Source organism: Pygocentrus nattereri, chromosome 14 (genome assembly GCF_015220715.1).
Source record: "Pygocentrus nattereri isolate fPygNat1 chromosome 14, fPygNat1.pri, whole genome shotgun sequence".
Lineage (NCBI taxonomy): Eukaryota > Metazoa > Chordata > Actinopteri > Characiformes > Serrasalmidae > Pygocentrus > Pygocentrus nattereri.
The window spans coordinates 27,423,603-27,449,162 of record NC_051224.1 but is presented as its reverse complement, the minus strand read 5'-3'; the positions used below and the strand labels follow the sequence as shown (position 1 = coordinate 27,449,162).

Genomic DNA, 25,560 nt, shown 5'->3' with positions numbered 1-25,560 from the left:
TTTAAAAGTGGGGGGCTTCTACTTTTACTGGAGTAATATTTTACCTTGGGTATCTCTACTTTAACTCAAGTACATGGTTTGTGTACTTCATCCACCACTGACCCCCGTCTGGGTAAGCTCTCTACACCATACCAATAAGAGTCCTTGAGCAAGACTCCTAACACTACCTTTGCCTACCTGTGTAAAATTATCAAATTGTAAGTCACTCTGGCTAAGATTGTTTGCCAAATGTCAAAATGGTCACTACAACAGAACAACAGTGGTGATCAGACTGCCTTTTGTAGGGACACATTATGTAGCAGTACTATTTACAGGCCAATTTGAGCTTTCATGCTAAATAGAGCATGAGTAAATGCACAGCTGTGAACAGTGCATTGCTCTTATCACCAGAAAAAAACAGACCCTCGTCTGTAGTGGGATGTGTTTGATGCATGTTTTCATATTTGTGAGCAAACTGGAACATCTGTTCTATGATGTTACAGCATGTTTTCTGTATAGAGTTAGCTGCAAATTGTTGATCAGAAATAGTACCACCAATACTACCATCACACACACATGTGTCTGCCTGATCACTGGTTCTGCCTGATCACTGAGGCTCTTTGTTAAAATATTATGTACTATGCAGGAGTTCCAATGTAGTGCAGTATGTAGGTAGTACAGAGCTATGTAAGATTCATCCTCCAGTGTGGGAAAAAGGACATACAACACTTTGAGCTTGACGCTCACTGTACTGCTGCTGTCAGAACACTAATGTTTACATCTGTTACTTCCACAGAACATTACTGTTTACTTTTTACATCTGTTACTTGCAACTAGAACACTTTATGAACAGCTGCTCCACATATTTGCACATACGCACTTGTAACTTAAATTTTCATTCATCTTTGCACATAAAACTGTACTTTTTTACTATTGTTTTTAGTGTTCTTATTTTATCTATTTATCAATTTTTTTCTATTTTCTTCTAAGATTATATTAAGATTATATTTGGTGAATGGAGGAACAGCAAAGTAAGAATTTCATTGTACAGTGTAACTGCCAGTTCTGCTGTGCATATGACAATAAAACTCAGGAATCTTGAACCTAATGTAAGCAGTGGCAGAGACTGATGAATGCTGAAGTTCAAAGGGGGTAAATTGCATATTTGTTGCATCACTCACTACATCAGTTTGAGAAACTACATGAAATTGATTTGCGTGGCAGAGCAGCCACACACAAGCCTAATATTGCTATGCACAATGCCAAGCACTGACTGGAGAGGTGTAAAATGCATAGTCACTGAACTGTGGAACAGTAGAAATGTGCTCTCTGGAGTAATGAATCATGCTATATGGCGGTCTGATGAATGAGCCTGGGTTTAGTGGCCTGAACCAGAATGCATAGGGCCAGCAGTAAAGTTTGGTGAAGGATGGACAATGGTCTGGGGATGTTTTTCAGGGTTTGGGTGAGGCCCTTTAGTTTAGTTTAGCCCTTTAGAGTTTGTCACAACAGTTTGGTGCTCTTTTCTATTCTAGAATTTTCTATTCTGCCTCCTGTGTACAAAGTGAGTTCCATAGTCACATAGTTTGACAAGTTTGGTGTGAAGAAACTCCAGTGGTCTGCACAGAGCCCTGACCTCAACCCCACTGAATACCTTTGGGATGAACTGGAATGTAAATTGCAAGTAAGGCCTAAACACACTCCAAAATCTTATGGAAAGCATTCCCCAAAGGTGCAGCAACTCCATTTCAATGTCCATGGTTGGAATGGAATAGGATGTCCAACAAGCAACAAGAGGGATGGTCAAATGTTCACATAATCTAGAAGCTACTAACAAATCAAAGCTGAAGAGAGATGTGATGGTAGTTTTCTCATTAACAATTTGAGGTTTTCATTGCAGCAGGAGGGTGAATGTCAAATGCAAATGGTCCAAAGTCGTCAAACAGGTCTGGGGGCAGAGAGAGGGAGTGGGAACCATAACTGGAGTGGCACAGCAGGCAGGAGCATGCTTACAGTTCAAGAAGGAGACACAGCAGATTGCCAGGTAAGCTTGGAATGCACAGCATGTACATAACAATCACATGTAAGCAAAGACTCCAGTAATATGAATAATAATAGATTCAGTATAAAAGGAGAAAACTAGAAAGTGCATATATATATATGCATAACCATATGCATAATAAAATAAAGAGACTACCTTGTGATCAAAGCAGTTATAGAAGACCAGCATGTGCAGTATTTCACTCAGCTAATTTGGAGAAAGGCCAGTGGTACTGCCAGGGTACTTTATATTCAAAGCAGAATTTAACAGCTGACATGGGGATGATAATAAAAGGCTAATCAGGTTAAACATTCTAGTTAAAGACACTGGACTCTTGTCGCATTCTGAGTTTCAACTTGAACTTGTTTTTAAAATCTTGATAGCAAAGCATTATGATAATCCAACCTGGAGGTGATAACGGTATGAACTACTTGTTCCACATTGTGTTAGGAATGAATTTATTGTTGGAAATATATCACCAGTGGAAGAAAGCAGCAATGATAATGTTACATAAATGTAAGAGATTAAGAATCAATTCTGACATCAAAGTTTTTCACACTTGCACTTGGTAGAACAGTACCCTCCATTTGTTTAATTTCCAGTCAAAATGGTTATGAAGCACAAGCTATTATTTTTTTCAGGAATAGAGAATAAGGAGAAGCAGAAAACACTATTAAAAAAAAATTACACAGAACGCTCTACAACTAGTGTCTACTCTTTGTCTTGGAACTTTCTTTCTTAATTGAAACTTTTTCAGAAACATCTGCAGGGATTTTTTCCACACTTTCAAAGTTTAGTCTTAAAAGTTTGCTTGTATTTTGTGCTTGTCACATTTTGAGCAAAAGACTCAATGCAGTTCTTTGTTCTGAGTACACCAGTAGCATCTCCTCAGAAAATGAGAAATTAAAAAAAAAAAAATTGTGGTCTCTGACTTGCAGTGTAAAGTGTGATCAGAGCATTGACTTCTAGTGGCCTATCTACTTTGTAAAAGCACTTCTGTTATTTCTAGAGTGATAACAATAAAGGGCTTAGCCTCAAAGCTATGACCAAATATCTGTAACAGAAGGCACCATCGCACTGAATAGAAAGGAGCTAGAAAGTATATTATATAAAAATATTGTACCCTGATTTTATCCCATCATTTATATTATTGTTTTGAAATGTACAAACCTCTAGAATTGTGGCAATATACATTTAATTGACTTTAATTGACTTAAAAAAGATCATCATTTTTTTTGGATTAAGAAGAAAATACATATTTTTAATATTACTCTAATACTTGTGTAAGTCAAATGTAATCCTGTGTGACTAATTCAATGACCTAAGTCAGCTGTTAACACTCCTAACATAGCCTAACATAGTCAAAATGATGGAAACCATGAAGTAAATAACTGGAGAGACTTCAAAGGAATTAAAATGAAGGAAATCACCCCCTATTAGAAGATATTTGATTTTTATGTGGACAGTGCGTCTCTAAATAATATTTTACATTCTTTCAATTTTCTCAAGGTAGTAATTACATGATTCAGTCTACGAAGTTTCTCCCAAGACCCAACAGATCCACTTAGAAATCACATTTAAGCATGTGATGCATGTCTGTGCATTCTTGGTTATTTAGTGGCATCAAGTGGTTTGTTATTTAGCTGTCTTGGAGGGATAATGTCCTTGTAGCCTGTCTTATGGAGAAGAGCTTAAAAGGCTTTGAAATTGTAGAGATGTTCATCTTTTGGTTGGCTTTTGACAGAATTCTTTAGGAACTCATTGAGAAACTCACTGAGAAGACGCTGCAACCATTGCTGTGTAATTCCGAGGACAGTCAGTGGAACAGGCCACCAGGATATTGCTTCATTTATCAGGTGCTTGTACAGCAGCTTGCAAATATGTGCAAGAAGGAAGAATCGCTCAATAATCATGGGGTTATATAAGACAAGGTTATAAGAGAAAGAAGTATAAATCTCCTCCAGTGAATTTAGACAAATACAGGGAAATATAATAGATCATTACTGAATTACTGTCACGATTGGCTCCTCCCACTCCATGTGCGTTTGTATTGTGTTCACCTGTCCCTCATTGTCCCGTGTATTTAAGCCCTGTGTTTGCCTTTTGTTTTCGCTGGTTGCTGTGTGCTCGTCGTGTTGGTGTTGTTTGCCTTATCCACCTGTGTGTCATGTCGGAAACTGGTACGACCCTGGTAAAAGTCGCTTACCTCCGCACATGCGTCCGCTACCTCGCTCCCCGTTACAATTACTATATACCAACAGAGAAATAGGTTCATATTAGGTTCTCATTATATTACCAAACACTACAGTGTAATTTTTGCAGTGCTATCCATTGAGTTAGCTGTTTACGGCACAGTGAGATCTTTGAGGCGTCGGCGTGTGCACTGTAATATTGATTTAATATTGATTTATAACGTCATTGCATGGCTGTGATTTCGTTGAGTGAATTGCTTGTCATGCTAGGTGGCGCTAGGTGGCGTTGTAGGCTCTCAGGTTGCGCGTGAGACTGAAGCGTTACAGATAAAAGAGTCTACATTCGACGGTTTCGATTCGTTTGTGAAAATGTGTGGAGAGCAGCTCGAACTGACACATGTGCAGCTGTTCTGCTGAGTGTGGCCTTGTGTAGAACATTGTATTGGCACAGTAGCTGTTGCTTCAGTACTTCATTATATATGGTTCAGCGCCTGTTGGAGCACTTCAGACAAACTGGGGTAAACAGCTGCTAACCTCAGTCCGTTTCAGCGCCAGGTACGTGCTATACGTGACCTATTTATTAATTATTCAGCATTTATTTCTTTATACTCTTGTACTTTTAGCCTACTGTAAACACTGTGCAGTTACATCACTCTTTCTTAAAAAACTGCCATTCAGTTGAAATGAATGTTTATATCAGGGCAAAAAGTCTTTTATTTTCATTCTGTGTTCTAAAAGACAGAAATAAAACCTCCCAAATGCAAAACAGTTTGTATTCCGTATAACAAAATTTACAGTCGCTTAGAACTAGTCCAGTGTAAAGGCTTTTATTATTCGTATAATTTATAAAAAGACAGTTACAGTGGTCATCACATAAAACTTAGTTTTAATGTAAAGTGCAATAAGAATTTATGCCATTTCCATGAATATTATATATTTAAAGAGGAATTTCAATGATTTTAAAAAAAAATAACTGCGTAATTCAATCATTGATACTGCTCATAATATTAAAATTATATATTTTTTTTTTTTGGGAGGGGGGTATATTATAATGGGGGGGGGGGTGGTTAAATGTATGTTTTAGGACAAAATCCTTCTTCTGTCAGGCATTAGACAGCTTCTGTGTGGGAGCTTTTAGAGGCATTAAATTCTTTAGAAGTCGGGATCCCATCACTGCCACTGTGAATAATTCTGACTAAGTTTCTCTAGTACTACAGGATTTTAAATCAAACCACTCTGAATGACTTTGTTTACCTCTTGACCATTTATTTATGCCGAAATCCAGACATATTTTAAATACAGTTTAAATACAGCTTTTCAGATTACACACAAATAAACATAGCAAAATATGGTGCATAGGATAGATTAGCTGTATTTTCTACTTTATATTAGGTGTACATTCATCAAGATGTAACTAATCATCAAAGGATTTCTATGTCGTCTTTCAATTCAGACCACAGGACATTTTCAGAAACCTTTGCGTGCTTTCTTGGCTATGATGAATCTGGTTTAAGGTTTGTCGTTTATGACTAAAAGCTGTCTCTGAAGTATTTAAGTCAGGGTTGGCTAACTGTGGTCCTGGAGTGTCCAGCATTGTTTGGGGATTTTCCTGCACTAAACACATCTAATAAACCTGGCAATTAGGTGCTGAGTTGAATCAGGTGTGACTGTCATGTTTTATTAACTTGCGTCCTTGAGAAAAATAGTAGAATAGTCTTGAAAGAATGTGATTGTATCTCACAGATGATGTAATTTAAGAGAACATGACCTTTAACTTGTGGACACAAGATTATAAAGTTTTGGCCACTAGATAAGAATCTTGGATACAAAATACACCCTCTTCTCTTCCTCACTATTGAGTTTCCAATCATAGTGACTATGTTTGGTTTGACAATGAATGATGTTCCCTCCAAAGATTTTAGTTAGGAGCTGCAGTGGCCTTGTGCACCCCCATACATATACATAGTGAAATGCATAAACAAATGCATTTTTGTCTTCATTGTCACACTGTGGAGAGAATTAAATTTTTAACTGTGGTACACTCTTCCACCTGGTCCACCTCTCAGTCAAAGTTACTTGAAATTCAAAAAGGTTTTATACATTTTTGGTTCACACTGAAAAATGCCAGGGTTTAATCAATTTTGATTGCAAGTTAAAGTGTAAATGAAAAAAAAGAATACTAAAACACTGTTCACTAAAATCCTGTGAGGAACAGATATAATGCCACATCAAGTCAAGTCTGGTACACATTGGAACGAAATGTCATTCCATGTCATGTCCAAATCCCATGGTGCAGCACTCAACAGCAGCACCTCACACAGAACTACATAAAATGTAGATACAGGATTTGACAAAGCAGCATATGAGTGGAGGAACTAGTGCAAACATTATCAACCGTAACCTGTACAGAAAGATTGGGGTAAAAGTGTCCCATAGTAGCATTCAAAGAATTAAACAATTAGTTCAGCTGTGCAGTGACGGTTAAAGGGTTTGTGGTCAGGCTGGTGGATGACTGAAAGTGTCTACATAGAGACTTTATAAAGGAGGAGACAGGTAACTGGTTGGCAATTGAATGGAAATTTAATTTCCTTTCATTTACATGAGCCATTTGACTGGCTGGTTATGCTGCAAGCGGGAAAAATTCCCCTTTGTTCTAAAATCAGAACAAGCTAAGCTGGTACAAACTATTTATCCTGGGGGTTTTTGTCTAATTTAATCAGTGATTTTCAAAAATGTGTATTTTCCTTTTAGTTTGGGGTCTATAGGTCTCTCCTCTTTTAAAGAGATAGCCTGATCTTGTATGAATGGAAATAACTGCCCTGGGATTTTTTTCACACTACAGCTTTTTGCCAGACCCAGGAACACTTTCTATATGACTTAAGTACATTAGGTCGAGTTTGAACAGTCCAGAGAATTGATCCATGGTCCATGGTCCTCCTGAAAGTGGTGGTCTGTGGTTTAGCTTCCAGTGAACTCTGGTGCGGAAGCTATCTGCTCCTGGTACCACATGGGAGTTTAAGTTCATTTTGTAATATGACTGCGTCAATTCATTGTGTTTCTTCCCTTTCCAAGTTTCATGATGACAGGAAAAGGATAATTGTGGACAGAAAGTGGTGTTCTTTGGTCTGTAAGTGTTTGTATCCAAAGATGGTAATAAAAAAGCAGCAAATGGGTGAAGATAAGTGAAAAGAAGTGTCTACCATTTTGTAAACCTACACACAGAAAAGTGATGTACAGAACTGGGCTATAGATCCATGTTTTGGATGGAACTCTTGTATGTGAAAGCAAACCAGGAATAATGAGCCATTCCCCTAAACTAGCCTAGAATTGGCCCTAGATGTGGGTAGTATTTGGGACAAGTGTGGAAATGCCCTTAGTTCGCTCTCCTCATCCTCTGCAGGAATTGAAGTTGCTGCTGGGCTTTCCTGGCTAGGCACTTGGTGTTGAGGGGGTCAACTCTGGAAAGGGTTCAGACTTATTATTGTCATATGCATAGTTCAATAAAATTGTTAAGACAAGACTCCAACTGTCCATACCTTAGTAACATTTGTCCCCTATAAAAGGTAACTTTTTAAGAGAATAAAAAAAATACCAGCATAAATCTGTGTCTAAGGTGAGGAATATCATTACTTATCCTTAAATATATTACACAGACAATGAAATCTAGAAAATCCATATAATGCATACAGATGTAAAAGATGAAGAATAATGAAGAATGATAGTTACTGTAATTACACTAAACACTAAATTGTACTTTTAAAGTCTGATATTATTTAACAGCTTGTCTTTTATAGTCTTTTAACCTCATAATGCCCTCGTGATCCTATAACATCTCCCAGACAGCAGCAGATTTAAAGGGGAACCCCACCAATTTCTAAAAATACCTAATGATGCAACCGTTTAGATGTGATCAAAATCATTAAGAATGTAACATAGAGGTAAACATGCCCCTGTGCCAACTTCTTTGGAATGTGTTGCAGGCATCAAATTCAAAATGAGTGAATATTTGCAAAAAACAATAAAGTTTATCTGTTTGAACATTACATATCTTGTCTTTGTAGTGTATTCAATAGAATCTAGGTTGAAAAGGATTTGCAAATCATCGTATTCTGTTTTTATTTATGTTTTACACAATGTGCGAACTTCATTGGAATTGGGGTTGTAGTACTAGGAACCAGATGTGCATATGTCTGCACTACAAATATTATCATTTTATCTGCTGTCCAAAATGACCTTTGAACATGCATGTGTTTTAAAAGGTTGTATATGCCATACTGATAATGGTGAAATAGTGGGTACTCTTTTTGTCCTTACAATGCTCTATATTTACCTCTCCATTCTGCACACCTCTTGTGTTGTTTGGGTTGGCGCTGTTGCATCACACATGTCAGCAAAACTCAGAGCTTATGTGAGTAACATTCATCTGCCTGTGATAGACCACATTTGCACCTCACTGTGCTTCCCAATAAACTAGTGCAGGCCCGTAGCCAGCATTGTGATGGAGGGGGATCTTTTTCCCCCAAAAGTGGAATTCATTTGGCTCTCTACTCCAATGCCCCCTAAATACACGAGCACACTTCAAACCTTTTAATTTAGACATATTTTATTCATTATAAGTTTGTTGTGGGGCGGCACGGTGGCGTGGTGGGTAGCGCTGTCGCCTCACAGCGAGGAGGGTCTGGGTTCGATTCCCCGGCTGGGTGAGCAGGGTCCTCTCTGTGTGGAGTTTGCATGTTCTCCCCGTGTCTGCATGGGTTTCCTCCGGGTTCTCCGGTTTCCTCCCACAGTCCAAAGACATGCAGTCAGGCCAATTGGACGTGCTAAATTGCCCCTAGGTGTGAGTGTGTGAGTGACTGTCTGTGTCTGTGTGTCTGCCCTGCGATGGACTGGCGACCTGTCCAGGGTGTATCCTGCCTTCCGCCCGAAGACTGCTGGGATAGGCTCCAGCACCCCCCCGCGACCCTGACGGAGAAGCGGCTTAGAAAATGGATGGATGGATGGAAGTTTGTTGTGAGTCTGTTGTTGCTGTCCTTATTTGTTCGTCTGTTGCTCCCGACTGTTAACATAAATTTGATATAAATGTAAGTGTTACTTAAACTTCCTACATCTGTGATGTGTCTTCATTGTCTGTCTCTGTTGCTCACCTCAGTTGTCTGTTGCTTTGTTCCATTGTCTCTGTTGCTGCCCTCCATTGTCTGTCTCTGATGTTGCTGTCCTTTATTGCCTATCTCTCTACTGTCGACATAAATAGATAAGAATTACTTCATGAGGTACACTATCGGTATGGTCATTAAAACTTAAACATGAATTAATAATGATATAAATAGAAGTGTTCCGTCTTATTCAAATCTTCCTACAACTGTGCTGGGACTTCATTGTCTCTCTCTGTTGCTCACCTAGGTCTGTTGTTGTTCTCCCTCCTCTGTATCTCTGTTGCTGTCTGTCTCTGTTGCTTTTCTTCATTGTCTGTCTATTTTTCCTCTCCATCTTTTGTATCTCACCTTCTTTTTCTTTATTTTTTAATTGGGTCTTGCCTTCACTGTCTGTCTGTTTTTCCTCTCCTTTAGGGTCATTTTACGGGAAATCGGACACTTTGGAACTCAACCGACACAGATTTTAATCAAACTTTGTGTGCCTTTTTAGTGGCAATGTAGAACCCCAGAACTGCATTTGCATGAATCTGCCACTAATATAAAGGGAGAAATGGACTAAGAATGTTTTAAGTAAGAGGGTAGGGCACTACACATTCAACCTTGATTATGTCAATTTAAATTACAAACAGATGGTTTTGATGCTGTTTGAAAGCTCTTTTCTGGCTCTACACAAACAACATTGAACTCAGTTAGCCGAGTATAAATTATGAGATATTAAAATACTAAAATCTGAATATAAAAAAACTATTTTAAAATGGTCAGTATCTTTTCCACACATAGCCTGCGATGTCATGAACAACCTCTGAAATATTAGTGCCAGATTCATGCAAATGCAGTTTTGGAGTTCTACCTTGCCACTAAAAAGGGCCCAACTGTTGAGTTCAATGTTGTTTGTGTACTCTGTAGAGCCAGAAAAGAGCTTTCAAACAGCATCAAAATTCAATAATCAAGGTTGAATGTGTACTGATTTCACATGAAATGACCCACCATTGTCTGTCCGACACTGTTAACGCAGGGGAGTTGTAAAGAAATAGAAGCCCTGCACTCAGCAGCTTACCGATTTTGGGCCTTTTTTTTTTAACAAGTCACCAATGTTTTGGGACAATGTTGCCGCCGATTTCTTCCGTTTTCGCTCCTTGTCTTCTTTTTTACCCATTTTCTCAAGTAACTTAATCCCCTGATTCTTATTCTTTCCACTAGCTAACAACAGAAATGGGGGAATTACCGCCACCTACTGGATTGGTGTAAAACAGTCTGAACAAAATGTGTAAAGAGAAACATTAACCATTTTTCTTACTCCTTACCCCGGGGGGGTGTGTGGAGGGGGCGAGGGGGGGGATCGAACGAACCCTTCGATCCCCCCTGGCTACGGGCCTGTAGTGAGCAGAGTAGCAAGCAGTTTGTTGTTGACACCATAAATTTCCATTCGTCCTGGGGTCTTCTGCTTTGGCGCTGGCAGGCTTAGTCTCTCTCTCTCTTGTTTGCTGTCTCTTCATCAAGCCACTGCAAGTCATTCTTCTGGTGTAAATCGATATGGCTCTATGACAATTTAGAAACAGACCTTATCGAAGTCCTCCACATACTCTGCCATCTTCCAAAAATAGGTAAGAAAACTGTAAAAAGAAAGTGTTAACAAAATCCACTGCTAGTGTTATATCTGATTCAGATACCCCTCAAATTCACGTTCCCTTTGACAAATCAGGTCCTCAGGCACTGGCACTCACTGAGCAGAAAAAACGTCAAGCAACACTGGAACTATGGAAAGCGAAAAGGTTCAAAAAAAGATTGAATGACTGCTGCATTCACCTAATCCCCAATATAAGTTCACCCAAGATAGCATGGTATAATTGAGATTTCGTGATAAATTTTCTTTTCAATTCGGGTAAACTGTAAACAGTTGTACATATATATACGTTTTGTCCTGTTTGTTGCCGATTGGGTTAATACAGCTGCCGTACAATCTTATTTTGCCCCTTTTTGCTTTCTGTAGTTCCAGTGTTGCTTGGCGTTGTTATCTGTTCAGTAAATGTTCATGCCCGAAGACCAGATTTGAAGGGAACATGAATTGGAGGGGGAACTGAATCAGATACAACACCGGTGTTAGCCCTGGTGAGTGGCTGTAGCTACAGGCTAGTAACTACAAAGGCACGTTAGATTGCGCGCATTGATCTTAGTTGAGAGGGAACATGGGTAATAGTTTATATTAAAAATATATTTTAGGCCAAAACTTTATAACAAAACTATCACAAAGAAATGTCTCAGGTATTAAGCAATGCATTCATAATGTGTTGCTTAATGTGGGTGAACAATTCTGACTCTGTAAATTTCTCTAGAAAACCCGAACCACTCTGAATGATTTAGTCTATATCTAAACCGTAGAATGATTAGGTAATTTTGCAAAATCTGTGGAGTTCCCCTTTAACACGTTGGGTGCCTTGGACAGACTAAGTACTTCCTAAAAGGCTGGTTATTCTGTGCTTCAAATCATGGAAATCCTTCAGTGCACCGGTGAGCAAGGAATCATCACCAATAACATGATGTCACTTTGTAGTGAGGGATGACTTGAGTGCCCTGCCACATTTGCTGTGTGTCTTTGCTGTCTAGAAATTTGTGGGTTCTCTGTGGCTAGTTGCATGTTGCCTCTCTAATAGCCCAGGACAGGTTCGCTCTTGTTGATCTGATAGCTGCCTTGTCATCTGACTGAAGGCAGCATTCCACGCTTTTGGTAGGGCATACACTTTTGCAGTCATCCACAGCTTTTGGTTTGCGCATGTGGGGATGGTCTTGAAGGCACATCATCACATAGGGTGTGCACCAGAGCTACTGATATCCTTGGTAGAGATGAGTGAAAAAAATAAGAATTTTACTTTCTTTTTGATCTTACACTGTAAATCCTATACTGATAAAATTCAATGAAGATGAAATTATTCAAAAAAACTTTAATCTATCATCAGGAGATTGTGACTTCAATTGCTGGCAATACCACAGCTCTCTGTGATTGGGAGCCCAAGAAAGCATAATTGTACTCTTTCTGAGTGGGCAGACCAGCTCTCTTACTCCCACATCACTCAGCATGATGCTACCTGCCAAATGCATCTGTTAGCTGACGCATCATGAATGGAATTTAGTGTTCTCCTCCAAACACCTTGAAATATCCAGTGACGTTGTGTTATCAGCAATTTGAAAAGATATGGTGGCACTTAACTTGTCTTGGAGAAAGCCCATGCCCCTCTTGGTAGCATTGTGTGATTGGAGAAGACATAGCTAATGGGTGGAATTGGACAACACTAAATTTGGAGGGATTGAAAAAACCCCAAGTCTGGGAAATTAAAAAATTGTTATGACTATTGTTGTTGTTGTTGTTGTTGTTGTTGTTGTTGTTGTTATTATTATTATTATTATTATTATTATTATTATTATTATTATTATTATTATTATTATTAAGAAACAGTAATAACATTTATAATTTAAACAGAGCGGTACCATTCAAAATCAGCTAATAGCTAACCAGTAAACCAGCTTTTTGTCTATATGATGAAAATGTATGTAATTAATATTGTAGAGGGGACCCTTTTCACCTCTTTTAGGGGAACGTCTTACCCCAAAGGTATAACTTTACATTTTCATTCCAAAACAGCTTTACCTATTCTGTTTCTTATAGAGGCATGTCAAAATATTTAATTAACTGACCCCAAAAACTTTACTAAATGGATATTTAGCAAACACCCTAATGTAACATACTGCATGCTATCTTTCTTTAGGTTGGAATATCTCTTGCAGTCACGTCAATGGCCATGAATTCCTTCAGTACAGCACCAGAAGGCTGTCCTTCCTCAATAGACCCCCGCTACTATACACTGTGTGACTTGAAGGCAGTGTGGGGCATTGTGGTGGAGGCATTTGCCAGCGCTGGGATTTTGACTTCCTTTTTGCTGCTGCTTGTCATGGTGTCAAGCCTACCCTTTGTTACTGACAGAAGAAGGAAGAGTGTGTTGGCTCTGCAAGCCACCTTCTTGATTTTCAGCTTGGGCCTCTTTGGCTTGTCCTTTGCTTTCATCATGGGACAGGACAGCACCACCTGCACAGCAAGGAGGTTTGTATTTGGAGTGCTATTTGCAGGTTGTTTTGCATGCCTGCTGATGCATAGTCTGTGGTTGGCACTACTGGATCAGCATAAAAAATGCCCAAAGGGATGGCTGTTCTGGCTGGGAGCTCTTGGTCTTTGGCTGGTGGAGGTCATTATCAACACAGAATGGATGACAATTACACAGATGCCGCAAGACAATTCAGCAGTGATCAGAAGCGTATGTGATATTACCAATAAGGATTTTACCATGGCACTTATTTATGTCATGGTACTATTGGTTGCTGTAGTACTAATGGCTGTGCTATCAATGACCCACACGCACAAGTCATTCTGGCGAGATGCACTCTACATCCTGTTGACTGGGCTCCTCTCCTTTTCTATTTGGTTGGTTTGGATTGTGATGTATATTCATGGCAACAAGATTTTACAACATTCCAACTGGGATGATGCCACACTGGCCATAGCTCTGGTGTCTAATGGTTGGGTTTTCCTCTTGATATACATCATTCCTGAGATCTGTGCTCTCACCAAAGACATAGAAGATGTGGAAATAAGCCTTGAAGGCCAACATTGCTTTTCAAGTATTAGAGTGTATGAGAACTTCCTGAGAGACCAGACAGATAGCCGACAGGGCAGTGGAATGGAAAGTAAGACGTTCTCAAAGCATGAGTTTGATACAGGTATGATTTCTAATACAATACTGCATGAATCTTGTTTGAAAGTATAATGTTCAGAGGTCTTCTAGAAAGCATATCTAGATCTATATACGGGGTATCAGCATGTTTACAAACCAGCAGAGCAAGTGATTGTTGGCAAATGCTATTATGTACATTTAATAACCTGCTAACATCAATGTGTGTCTGTATTCTTAGGGATCTATTTTTCTGTTATGCTCTCTGTTTTTTCAATATGATAAATGAAGTGAGCTTGTGAAGGGGTTCCTAAGGCCATGATTCATACTAACACTCATGTTTTTGATTCAGGTTTTGAATGCAGGGTTTTTAATCTTCAAAACTTGAACTCATTTCTAGAAAACGGATAGTACGGTGCCAAAATCTCAAAGCTGTTGTAAAATATACTCAATATACACATTCATATGAGTGCCAACAACAATCACATTCTGTATTACAGTGCCAAGTTACTAAAGAACATAATTGTGTTAATGGAATAATCTTGACTGTAATGCTCCTAGCATGGACCAAAGTATTGATGAAGTAAGAACCTGGTTTTGTTTGTTTGTTAAGCTGACAGCTTATTTTATAAACTAGAACTAGACTGATCAGCTAGCAAATAGGCTAAAAGGTAGCTAACAGTTTAAACCACTTCCCCATTAATATAACAGGCTTTGGTTACATACTACATGATTTGCTGTAAACCTGCAATGAAATTCTGGCTTCTACACCCAAATAGTGCCTTTTATTAAATATGGAGTTGTACACACATCGCTGAATCAAATGAACCAAATAAGTACTTAGACATATTCATTATATGGGTGCAGGTAAGAGTGTTTTAATTCCTATGTAGTGCACTATGAGCAGGGAGCCATTTGGGATTTAGCCCCTGTCTGGGTTGGGGCAAAAGTACAATGCCTCTAGCATTGTCATTGCTGTTGTTATTTGGGTGAGCAAAAAGGTTTTTGCATTAAACAATGCTATATTATGGTATGGTAATTATTATCTGACAGAATGGTAAAACAGTTCATAAAATAATTGAAATATGAGAGAATGAATATGCTTGTCCTACTTTACCAGTCATGGTTGTCTGGCAATAGTAATACTCTGAAATGCATTTCCTGGTTGAAGAAGTAATCAATTATTATGAACAATAACAAATTATTGTTACTATATACACACTTCAGTGAGAGGTGATGCAGTGGGTAGTGCTGTTAGGCCCCAGGAAAAAGGGCCCGAGTTTAATTCCCTGGCTGGGTGACTAGAGTCCTTTCTGTGTGGAGTTGGAATGGTCTTCCGCTGTCAGGCCAAATAGACATGCTAAATTACCCCTAGGTGTGATCCTGTGTGTTTTCCCTGTGGTGTGTTTCCCACCTTCTGCCCAATGACCTCACCTCATTGTGACCCAGAAGTAAAAGTAGCCTATGTAGTGTGCATATTTAATGAGAATTGTGCAGTTTATGCTTTAGTTATTATATCATGGGCAAAGGGTTTGTAGGCATGGTGCTTTGGGTGATAAAATTGCCGTCTTATGCTTTAGTAACGAATTTAAGGTATTACATTGTATTTATCAAGGTCCCAAGCCCTTGGCTATTTAGGCAGCTAGGCAGTACTTGTACCATGCAAAAAACTTGCAGTGCTCACTATATTTGGAGGACAAGGGCACAATACTCACTTTATAATGGCAAAATTCAGTATAGCCTCATTATATTGCTTTGGCTATAAATGTACAACATTTATGTCTACCACAAAGCCCTTAACACAAATATGGTCATTGGTTCAAGGTTTAGATTGATGCCTAGACAGCAAGATTGGTGGTTCATAATTGCTCTACTTTTGTGCAGTGGGCTTTTTTTTTTTTTCAAAAGGCAGTATCATTCATGGGTCTCATAAGAACAAAGAACATTGTAGAATGATAGTCTGATTCTGTCCAAGGTAAGTCAAAAATAAATCATACAAAATTGAAATTTTTTTGCACCTTAATTTGCCTGCAACAGAATATCTCATATTATTTGTTAATGTATCCAATATGTCCCCTTAGTATTCTAATAAATGTTCTCTTTTCCAGCAAAGAAGCTGATATCACCCTATAGCGGATATAATGGGCAGGTTCGCAGTCGTGTGTACCAGGCTACTGAACTCGCCATCATAAGTGAGGGACCAATTAATGTGAGTATGGTGTAAATTGGAGGTCTACTTTTTCCAGTGAACAGGTCATCATGATCACACTAACTTTCTTCTGATAATTTGCACTGAATGGTGCCAGCCAGGTTTGTGCAGTAGCTGCTGATGTCAGTGATTGGTATAGTGTAGTAGGTAACATCTCTATTTTCTGCACTGTAGACTGGGGTTCAATCCCCCACCTCGTCAAGCGCCCTATGCTATACCAATAAGAGCATCCCTGTATAAAATAATCAAATAGTTGTTCTGGATGAGAGTATCCGCCAAAAGCTGTAAATGCCAGTTCTCAAGGCTTCCAAAGTGATCATCAGTGTGGACTGATGTTTGGACATATTTTTATGTTGGAAAAGGGTTATCCAAAAACGCTGTCAATATGTGACATACTTTCTTAAGCTTGGATACTTTTCTTCAGCTAGCAAGTTCCAAAATGGTCCAGCAGAGGTTCTTGACTTCTTCTTAATGTCAGTTTGCAGGGCTAAAATTTCATCTTCCAGAGCAAATGGCTCCATGTGGAAAAACAACGCAGTGTTTGAAGCCAGGACATCACCAAATGGAAAATACATGAAAGTTGCAATCGGCTAAAGCAAAAAAAATCTTGAAAGTGCTATTCGAAATTTGATACCAGGTTCTGAATTTGCTCAGTGTACTATGAACCATTCAGTTGCGCAAGATGTCCCATGCTTTAACAGCTCAGTTTTGATTCCTTAAGTCCCGTAAGGATATTCCTTAAGTCGTGACACTCAAACTTTAAGGACAGTAACTCCAGTTTCAGTAAGTGGTCCAGCACACATTTTTCTTTACCTTGCAGCTCTAAATTAAATTCATTCAACATATTAGACACATCTTAGCATAATCTAAGAGTCAGTTTGTAATCCAGTTGGGCATATTCTCTATGGTTCGAGATACAAAGAAAATCTTTGATGTCAGGTAAAAGATCCTGTAGAAATTTTCTTCTGACATCTGTAGGTAACGAAGGATCAGAATGCTCTTCGTCAGCTTCTTCCATGTATGAGCATAATAGCTGTCTCTGCAGAGGTTTTGCCTGAATCATCAGACATATCCATCATTTTGGGTATGTTTAACATTTTTGAGCATAGTGCCTGGTGGTGGACTATACAGTGATAATTAAGGAAGTTTGGGAATGCTTTGTCCTTTAAGTATTTGGCGATAAACCCATTTATATCACTCACTATTGCAATGGTGGCGTCAGAATGGACAGATACAAGCTTAGACATTGGCAGCTGGGTTTTGTCAATAAACTCCTTGAATGTACAAAAATGTTTTCTCCTCATGTGCAGGTAAAACTGCAAGAAGCTCCTTCTTAAATATAATGTCATCAAATACTATTCTAATAAATATCTTCAGCTGTGCAGTATTGATGGCATGTTGACTTGTCAAATTAGAGTGAATGGACATATAGTCGTTTATATCTTTTTTTTTCTGCATAGGCCTAACTGTACTTCTGGACAACTGGAGAGCTTTAATAGCTGACATTGTCTCTGTTTTGTTTTTAAAATCCTGAAACAAGAATTCTGCCTCAACTAAAGCTCTTTTTGACCATCTTTGCATTCTGAAATGATTTCTTGTGTTTCACGATAATATGACTCACCCGGCATGGTGCTACGGTACCAGCTTTTGCTTTTGAGCTGGGCTTTTTGTGAATATTAACTGTTGGGCAGTTCAATTCTTACACTTTTTCTTCCTGGGTTCATTTTTAGCTGGGCAGTCATCGTCATAGTTTCTGAGTAAATGCCTTGTTCCCCTTCTTTGGAAGTGCGATGGCTACTTAGCAAATCAAGCAGATGAGTTTCACATTGTAACAAAGGCCCAATCCTATTTCACCCCTTGCCCCTACAGTTTTGCTCTTCTAGGGTTAGGGTGTCTCAATTCTTATTGAGATAGAGGGGTAGGGCGAAGTGTTAGAGCAACATGGCAACTCCAAATGGAGTGTTATGAGATAAAAAGAAAAACTGGCAAGATAGCTGTGCGAGCAGCCAAAGAAACTCACAAAAGTATTTTCTCCTTTACAAAATTATGATAACATTTTATTATCTTAGTTTAATATAATTTCAACATGTTATAGTCGTTTTCTTCGTAACAAGCATAAATTCTAAAAGTACTCTAATGTCTCGGTAGCTAGCTTCCCTTTGCACCTTAAATAGTCCAGCAGTACTGACGCCTGAAGCACCAGAATGTAACTGCTGTAGTGTAGGAACTGCTGCACCATTTAAGGTGGAACGGGAAAATTCGGTGGGCGATAATAAATAATTGTCTTATACCCCCTCCTGCATATGTTACCCTACATGTAATTATAGCCCAGCTGTAAGGTTGCTGAACTTTTCCCTTCTCTCCTATCACTGAAGTCGGGCTGGGTTGCCAACAGAGCATTGCTAGTAGCCTGTTAATGAAGTAGTGTTTTTTTTTTTGTTTTTTTTTAAGGATTGTCCCATTTCGTAGGGCAAGATTTCAACGACTACCCATTGTACCCTTTGTAAGGGCTTAGGGTGACACTCGAAAACAAGGGGTAGGGGTAAAAAGAAAAAATGGGATTGGGCCAAAAAAGTCCTCATCCTACTCTGCATGGAAATAGTAAGTTTTCAGTTTCTGGGTGACAGAACTTACACTCATCTTCTGAAAGAGTCAGGGTAAGTTACAAAACGAAAGTCCACTGCCAGAAGTAGTAAGAAAGTGTTGAAATTTGATACACTGTTTAATTATAATGGAACATTAAATGAGGCACAATCCACCAGCATTTACTGTTTACTAGTTGATCGTGATTAACGTATTGGGCACCCCTGGTGTAAAGCATTCAGTGGTCAGAGGGTCACATTTTTTTAAATGTGACCATAACCTGATCTGCCAGTTTATTAGGTGCCAGTTTATTAGGTACAGTGAGGAAAAACAACACTTGTGCTTTTGTTTTTTTATAAGTAACAAAAGTGCTATTAAGTAACTGTATGCTTCCAGTGCATATATCAGCTTCATATCACTTCATATTTACACAGATAATGGCCCAGACAACAAAGCATGCAATCAGATCTGATTGTAATATGTGCAAGTAAATTTCATCAGTAGAGCATGTCATGTCTTTTCCAACCAGCCCTGGATAGCATTGCTAGCCTTCAGGTAACCAATAACACATACATATTTGTATTTCACTTAGGCACACTCTATCTGTTTTGCTGAGATGCTTTCCCATGGTGATCTTCTGGAGAGACCAAATTAAGAGCACAGTAGCTTGCCTGAACTTCGAACTTTACAGGACTATAGGGCATAATGCTCCTTCTCCAATGACATATGACTGTTTTATTGTCGTCTTTGGCAAATCAGAGATAATGACGTTTGATATCTGGTCTTTGAAGCACTGTAGATTGATTAAAAATTGGTAGAATGAAGCCAAACTCCATAGTAGAGCATGATGTGTCTTTTCAAATGAGCTTTGCTCTTTGTATGCCAGTTTGATTAATAAGGGCTAATGTCTTTTGTCTTTGTAACTACGAACAAAGAAGTGTGAAAAAGCATTCTAATTACTTAAGCTGTAATAATACAAGCTGTATAAGTACATCTGCTGATGCATGTAGACACATCATCAGTGATGTTCCTGGAATCATTGGGTGTTTTGGGTCTTTCAACATCATACACCCTCATCCAGGTGACCCAGCCTGGGTTTATCAGACCCCAGCTTGTGCCCAGATGACTAGCTAGGTACCACAACTCCATGGTTCTCCTGTCTTGACACACAGCCATCTTGAGGCCCTCTCTGCCACTTTGGCAGATGGCTCTCCTCTTTCGCTCTCCCTCGATGCCTAAACTGCTTAAGGCAAGGAATGGGCTGCAAAAGCTCTGCATCCAACCTCCACTGGGAGGCACCACGCTCTCCATCCAGCCTGCTGACAGTCGCTTCCTCTCAAATGCTTCTTCCAAGCGGTCCTCCCATGGCACTGTTAGTTCCAGCAGCACGGCTTGCTTGGTCGACTCAGACATTAGAACAATGCCTGGTCGAAGGGTGGTGACAGTAATGTGGCTGGGGATCTTCAGCTGCCATTTGAGGTCCACCAACAGCTGCCAGTCTCTAGCAGAGGTCAGGATACCAGCCAGTGATCATTTGACCGGGGTTGCCTACTTCCCAGCTCTCATGAAGGCGATGGTTTTCTTGGAGGGACAAAACTGCTTTGCCCACACAAGTCCAGTGCTGATGGCTTGGTCATGCCTCCACCGGTATCATCCTTCTCCAAGTGCCGTAGTGCAGCAGCTGAGGTCTCAACTGTAGAGATTGGGACAGCATAGATGAGGAAGGGCCACAGGATCCTGGGAAGGACGCCATGCTGGTAGACCCAGGCTTTGAACTTTCCAGGTAGACCGGACTTGTCCACGGATTTCAGTCAGCCATCCAACTCAGCGCAGGTTGACTGGATAGATGTTGAGTCTCTCAGAGAGCTGTCAAAAACCTGGCCCAAACTCATGACTGGCACATGACACAGAGAACTATGATTGTTGGAATGGCTGTGCCTGCAATGTTAAACCAGAACTTGTCCTCCACCTTTCCTTTCCTCAGCACCATGGACCTTGATTTGGCAGGTTTGAAACACATAAGGTCCCACTTCATCAGCTTCTCGAGTCCCTTCAGAATCCACCGGCAGCCTGGGACCAATTCTGTCGTGACTGTGAGTTCATCTATGAACGCCCGGATGGGTGGCTGCCACTGTCCGGAATTTGTTCAGGGCCCTCTGCACTCTGGCTCAGCGGATTTGGTGAGATTATTCATGGCCAGGGAGAACAGTGTCAAAGAGATGATGCTGATCTCCACCTAGTGCCAACTAGATGTAGTTGCTCCAGAAGAGAACCTCATCCTGAATTTGCTGTAGTAGTCAGCAATGAGGTCTCTATACCTACTAGGGACATGATGTTTTAACTGAGTGAGCTGGACTAAGTTGTGTGGAATGGAGACAAATGCATTTGTCAGGTCAAGCCATAATACTGACAGGTTGCCTTTGTTCTCCCTGGCCTCCCGAATTAGCTGTGTCACTATAATGGTATGCTGCACACAGTCCAGCATTCCTGAAATGCCGCCCTTCTGGAGTGATGTGTCAATATGTGTTCTTTGTCAGGTAGGTGCACAGCCTCTTGGAAATGGCACTGAAGAAGATCTTTTCCTCAACACACAGTAGGGAGATGATGCAGAACTGATCTAGCTGGGTGGAGTTTTCCTCCTTCGGGATCCACACCCCTTCAGCCACTTGCCATTGTTCTGGGATCTTCCCCTTTCTCCAGAAGACTTGCAGGATTTTCCACAGACACAGTAGGAGTTTGGGACAGTTCTTGTACACTTTGTATGAGGTGCCACTTGGTCCTGGAGCAGATCTCGCCCTTGCTTTGTGGATGACCTCTCTGACTTCCTTCAGCTGCAGCTCTGACACTTCTGGTTCATGGGGATCTATGAGGATGCTGCACTCTCCCAGCTCCAGCTCTCTTCTGAGGTTGCTGTATGTCTGCGTGAGGTGTTGGTCAATTTGTTCCTGTGAGGAGGCAAGTTTTCCGCTGCGCTTCTGCCCCAGCAGGTCCTTAGTGAACTTGAAGGGGTTGGCGATGAAGGCCGCTTGTTTATGTGCCCTCTCATGTCACTTCCTCCAATGCCATTCTGCCCAGAACCCTGGTCTTCTTCCGTAGGATGCACATTAACTGGGCTAGGCCAATGCATTCCTCTTCTCCTGGCACCTTGTGCTGGGACTTCAGAGCTTTCATCTCCTTTCTAATTTAGTGGATCTTCACAGCTGTCTGGTTCTTTGAGTAAGATGTTCTGGAGCTTTTCTTCTCCTCCTTGCCAAACCGTTCAGCTGCGATGCTGACATTGATCGTTGTCATGGCCTCTTCCTTCACCATTGCCTCCAGAATTTGGTGGACATTGTTGTCAAATTGCTTTCACAGTGAAGTTGTGGCTGCAGGCCATTTAATCTGCCTCCAGTCCAACTTGGCGCTCGGGGGATTAGTAGACAGCACATGGAGTTTCTGGACACTATGGGGGGTGACTCTGGGCCAGGTTTCTCCTGCATCTCACCAAGTTGAAAACCTGTGCATTGTGTTGCTCCTGCTCCCAGTGAACACTTCATCTTCGCTTGGTACATTTTCAAGCCATGGATGTTGTTGGAGACTTTACTACATGTACACTACAAATATATATATATATATATATATATATATATATATATATATATATATATATATATATATATATATATATATATATATATATATATATATATATTCAAGCAACATATATGCAAATTACAGCTAGTGTCATTAATAAAGAAGTTGCTGTCGGTTGGGAAGGTTTCAGTTTTAACAAGTAGCAATGAAGGTAAAGTATGAGGGCGTAATTAGACATGTACTGTATGGATGGGGGGGCTAAACCTTTACTAAGGGGGGTTGAGAGCATACTCCCCTAGGAGGATGTTTTTAATAACAATATCTGTTCATCATGAACTTTCCGGGTAGTGGTAGCGCAAAATGTATCAAAAGGAAGATGTTTCTTTAGACTTAAACACAGATCAAACACAGGTAACACAGATCAAGCACAGGTATTAAAGTAAAGCAGTGCTATCTCCTCTCTTTTAGATGAGCTGCAGGTTCTAAATGTGGTATTCAAATACACAGATTATAGATCAGTATAGTCTCACTTTATGCAACCAGACAGAATGTGATTGTGTTCTGTAGTTGCACTTACATATTTAAAAGTCTGAGTGGCAAAGTCGGTGTGACATTAAACAGCACAACAATGACATTTTCTCAATTATTTTTGTACCTTGTCTCACAAATAAGGATATATTAAGAGCCCTGATAAGAATGCTCTAATACATCTCTTCCATTATATCTGCTCAGTGGTGGTCCCTTTCCATTGACAGATGTGGAAGAGGGGAGATGATAAATTGTGCAGCAACAGATTGATATATTGCAATTGATATTAATTTATGCTATATGGTAGGTATACCTGGCAAAATGATCAGTGAATGGTACATGTGTGCAACAATCTGACAGTGTGTGTCCTTATGTAAAAGATGTACTAGGGAATATGCAAAAATGTTCCATAAAGTTAATCTCCGTGGTTGATCTTTCCCGATTCTCTTCTGCATGACAGGAAATCTCCCATGAGGAAGTGCTGCCTAGCGCAACAGCTCCACCTCTGGTTCCAGGCAGCAGCAGTCGTCTGCCTAGAGATAACCTTTGTCTCCAACAGGACCCACTCCAGAAGTGTAAGTGTACATGCTGCCTCAAACAGCTCCAGTAAATGCTATTAGAAATGAAGAAACATGTCTGGCAGTGATTTTGATTTTGATAGTTTTTTTTAATTGGGTTTTCACAGGGTTACAATAAAATCATTGCTCACCAAGTCCACTTAGATTCCACATGTTGTGTGGAAGAAAAGAAAAACTTTAATTTTCTGTAATTTTCTGATGATGAACAGGGGTTAAGTAAGTTCAGTGAATAAATTTTTAATTTTAGTAATGTAAAGTGACAGAAGTGTACTTAGAAAAGACGTCCACATTGCTGGTGGGTCATGTACTGGTTGAAATTCTTTTAAAGATTTTTTTATTAGCTTGGTTATCGTTATAAGTGTATAAATTAGAAAAAAATAAACACTGCTTCCCTTACCTCTCATGTAATGAGTTGCAGTCTAAGGAAAGTTAGCTCAGTTTATAGTCGAAGGTGCAGACATCAGATTATACACAGAAATCAAGCTTCTGTGCAGGTACACTTTTCATTTATATACAACAGTGGTTTTAAGGTCCAGTTGCGTAACATCAACAAGTTCATATTTTACTTTTCCATAATCTAATGTTTTAAAACAGAATAATAAAATGAAAAGCCTGCAGACGAGATGAACTTTATGCAGTCAAAAATGTCATTTCAATGGATTACACTATAATAATCTTCCCTGACTACAGGTACAGAGATGTAGCATTGAGGGTTCCACCCCAGTGACAATAAGGGTACAGCCCCAGTGACAGGTTCATACCCTTTTTTCTGAGAGTGCGGGGTATTAATGAGTTAATAAATTAAATAAAAGAGAGTGAAGGTCCCTTGCGGTAAGTTGTTAGCCCTTAGACTTAGAATTTCTTCTTTTCCCTGATCATGTGCTTTTTGATGCAGATATTTTTGTGTATTTAGATTGGAAAGAACTCAGTCAGAAGTGCTCAGATATTATTTGTGCAATGAGTCTTTATTACAACACCACTGATACAGAATAAAACATGCTTTTAAATATGATTTTAATATATGTGTTTCCTCTAAACAGAGTGCACTAATGTGACTATTGGACCATTCTCTGGATTCCTCTTATTCGCTGTGTGGACAACATGTGTATGGGTCCTTTTCTTTTCAAACTTTTTGTTTATTGTATCCATCCATTTTTCATCAACCATTCAATGCTGTTGTTAGTTCTTTGCTTTTCTCTACAATAATGAATAACAAATGTATTTTCACTCTTTCTAAACTTCTAAAAATTAAGAAAGGATGATTTTACCTAAAGCAGAGGGGCCCAGGCTGTTTTTTTTTGAGGGTCCAAAGTGTAATGTTTATGGTGAGGACAAACAAGACAAAATATTTACAGGCTAATAGAGTGTACCTGGCTGTGGTGGAGAGAAATGAAGATAATAAAATCAAAAAATATATACACAAACTCTGATTGGCTGAGAGATTGTGGGGGTTTAAGTACTTCATAGGTGTGCCAAGTCAAATGTGCCAGTAATTATTAGTGGTAAAAAGGATCATTCAGTGCTAGCGGTCACATGCTGACAAGTATTATTATTATTATTATTGGTGTTGTTTTTATTTAGCAATAATAACAGTTATAATAATGGTATTTTAGAATAATGGTGTTAAAATCTGGGTTGGGGGCAGTTCAGCTGAGGAGCTCAACTTGTAATTCATATTTACTTAAGTATTTACTGACAGTTCAAAGCAATTAATTCATTCATCTTGTAGCTGGACAGCAATCTTAAACTGATTATACCTGAATTGATTGAACTGGCCCCATTCCAGGATTAAAATAAAAGCATATTTATTTTTCTACACATGTCTGAGGATAATATGTAACTTATCTGTGATGTTAATTTTCATATTTTTAAAACTAAATAATATATAGATGTATGCAATGATATGATTTTTTCTGAAAATAGTTCACATCTTCTACAGACAACACACTTCTGCACATTTTGATTTCAAATATTGGGGGGGGGGGGAATAAAACATAAATTGTGGC

The 25,560-nt window shown here is 39.4% G+C and overlaps 1 protein-coding gene across 2 annotated transcripts; it reads left to right on the top strand.

Annotated features, from left to right (window-relative positions):
• Positions 1–4,141: 4,141 nt before the first annotated feature.
• LOC108438923 (G-protein coupled receptor family C group 5 member C-like) lies at positions 4,142–25,532 on the top strand. 2 transcript variants are annotated; one of them, XM_017717051.2, is made up of 6 exons: positions 4,142–4,200; positions 4,483–4,767; positions 13,127–14,132; positions 16,192–16,292; positions 23,437–23,551; positions 24,595–25,532. In XM_017717051.2, coding segments are annotated over exons 3-6 (1,197 nt in total). In that variant the 5' UTR covers positions 4,142–4,200; positions 4,483–4,767; positions 13,127–13,153; the 3' UTR covers positions 24,597–25,532. The 2 variants fall into 2 exon arrangements, with proteins under 2 accessions (XP_017572540.1, XP_017572541.1); XM_017717052.2 differs by lacking the exon at positions 4,483–4,767 and having other exon boundaries at positions 4,148–4,200.
• Positions 25,533–25,560: the final 28 nt, after the last annotated feature.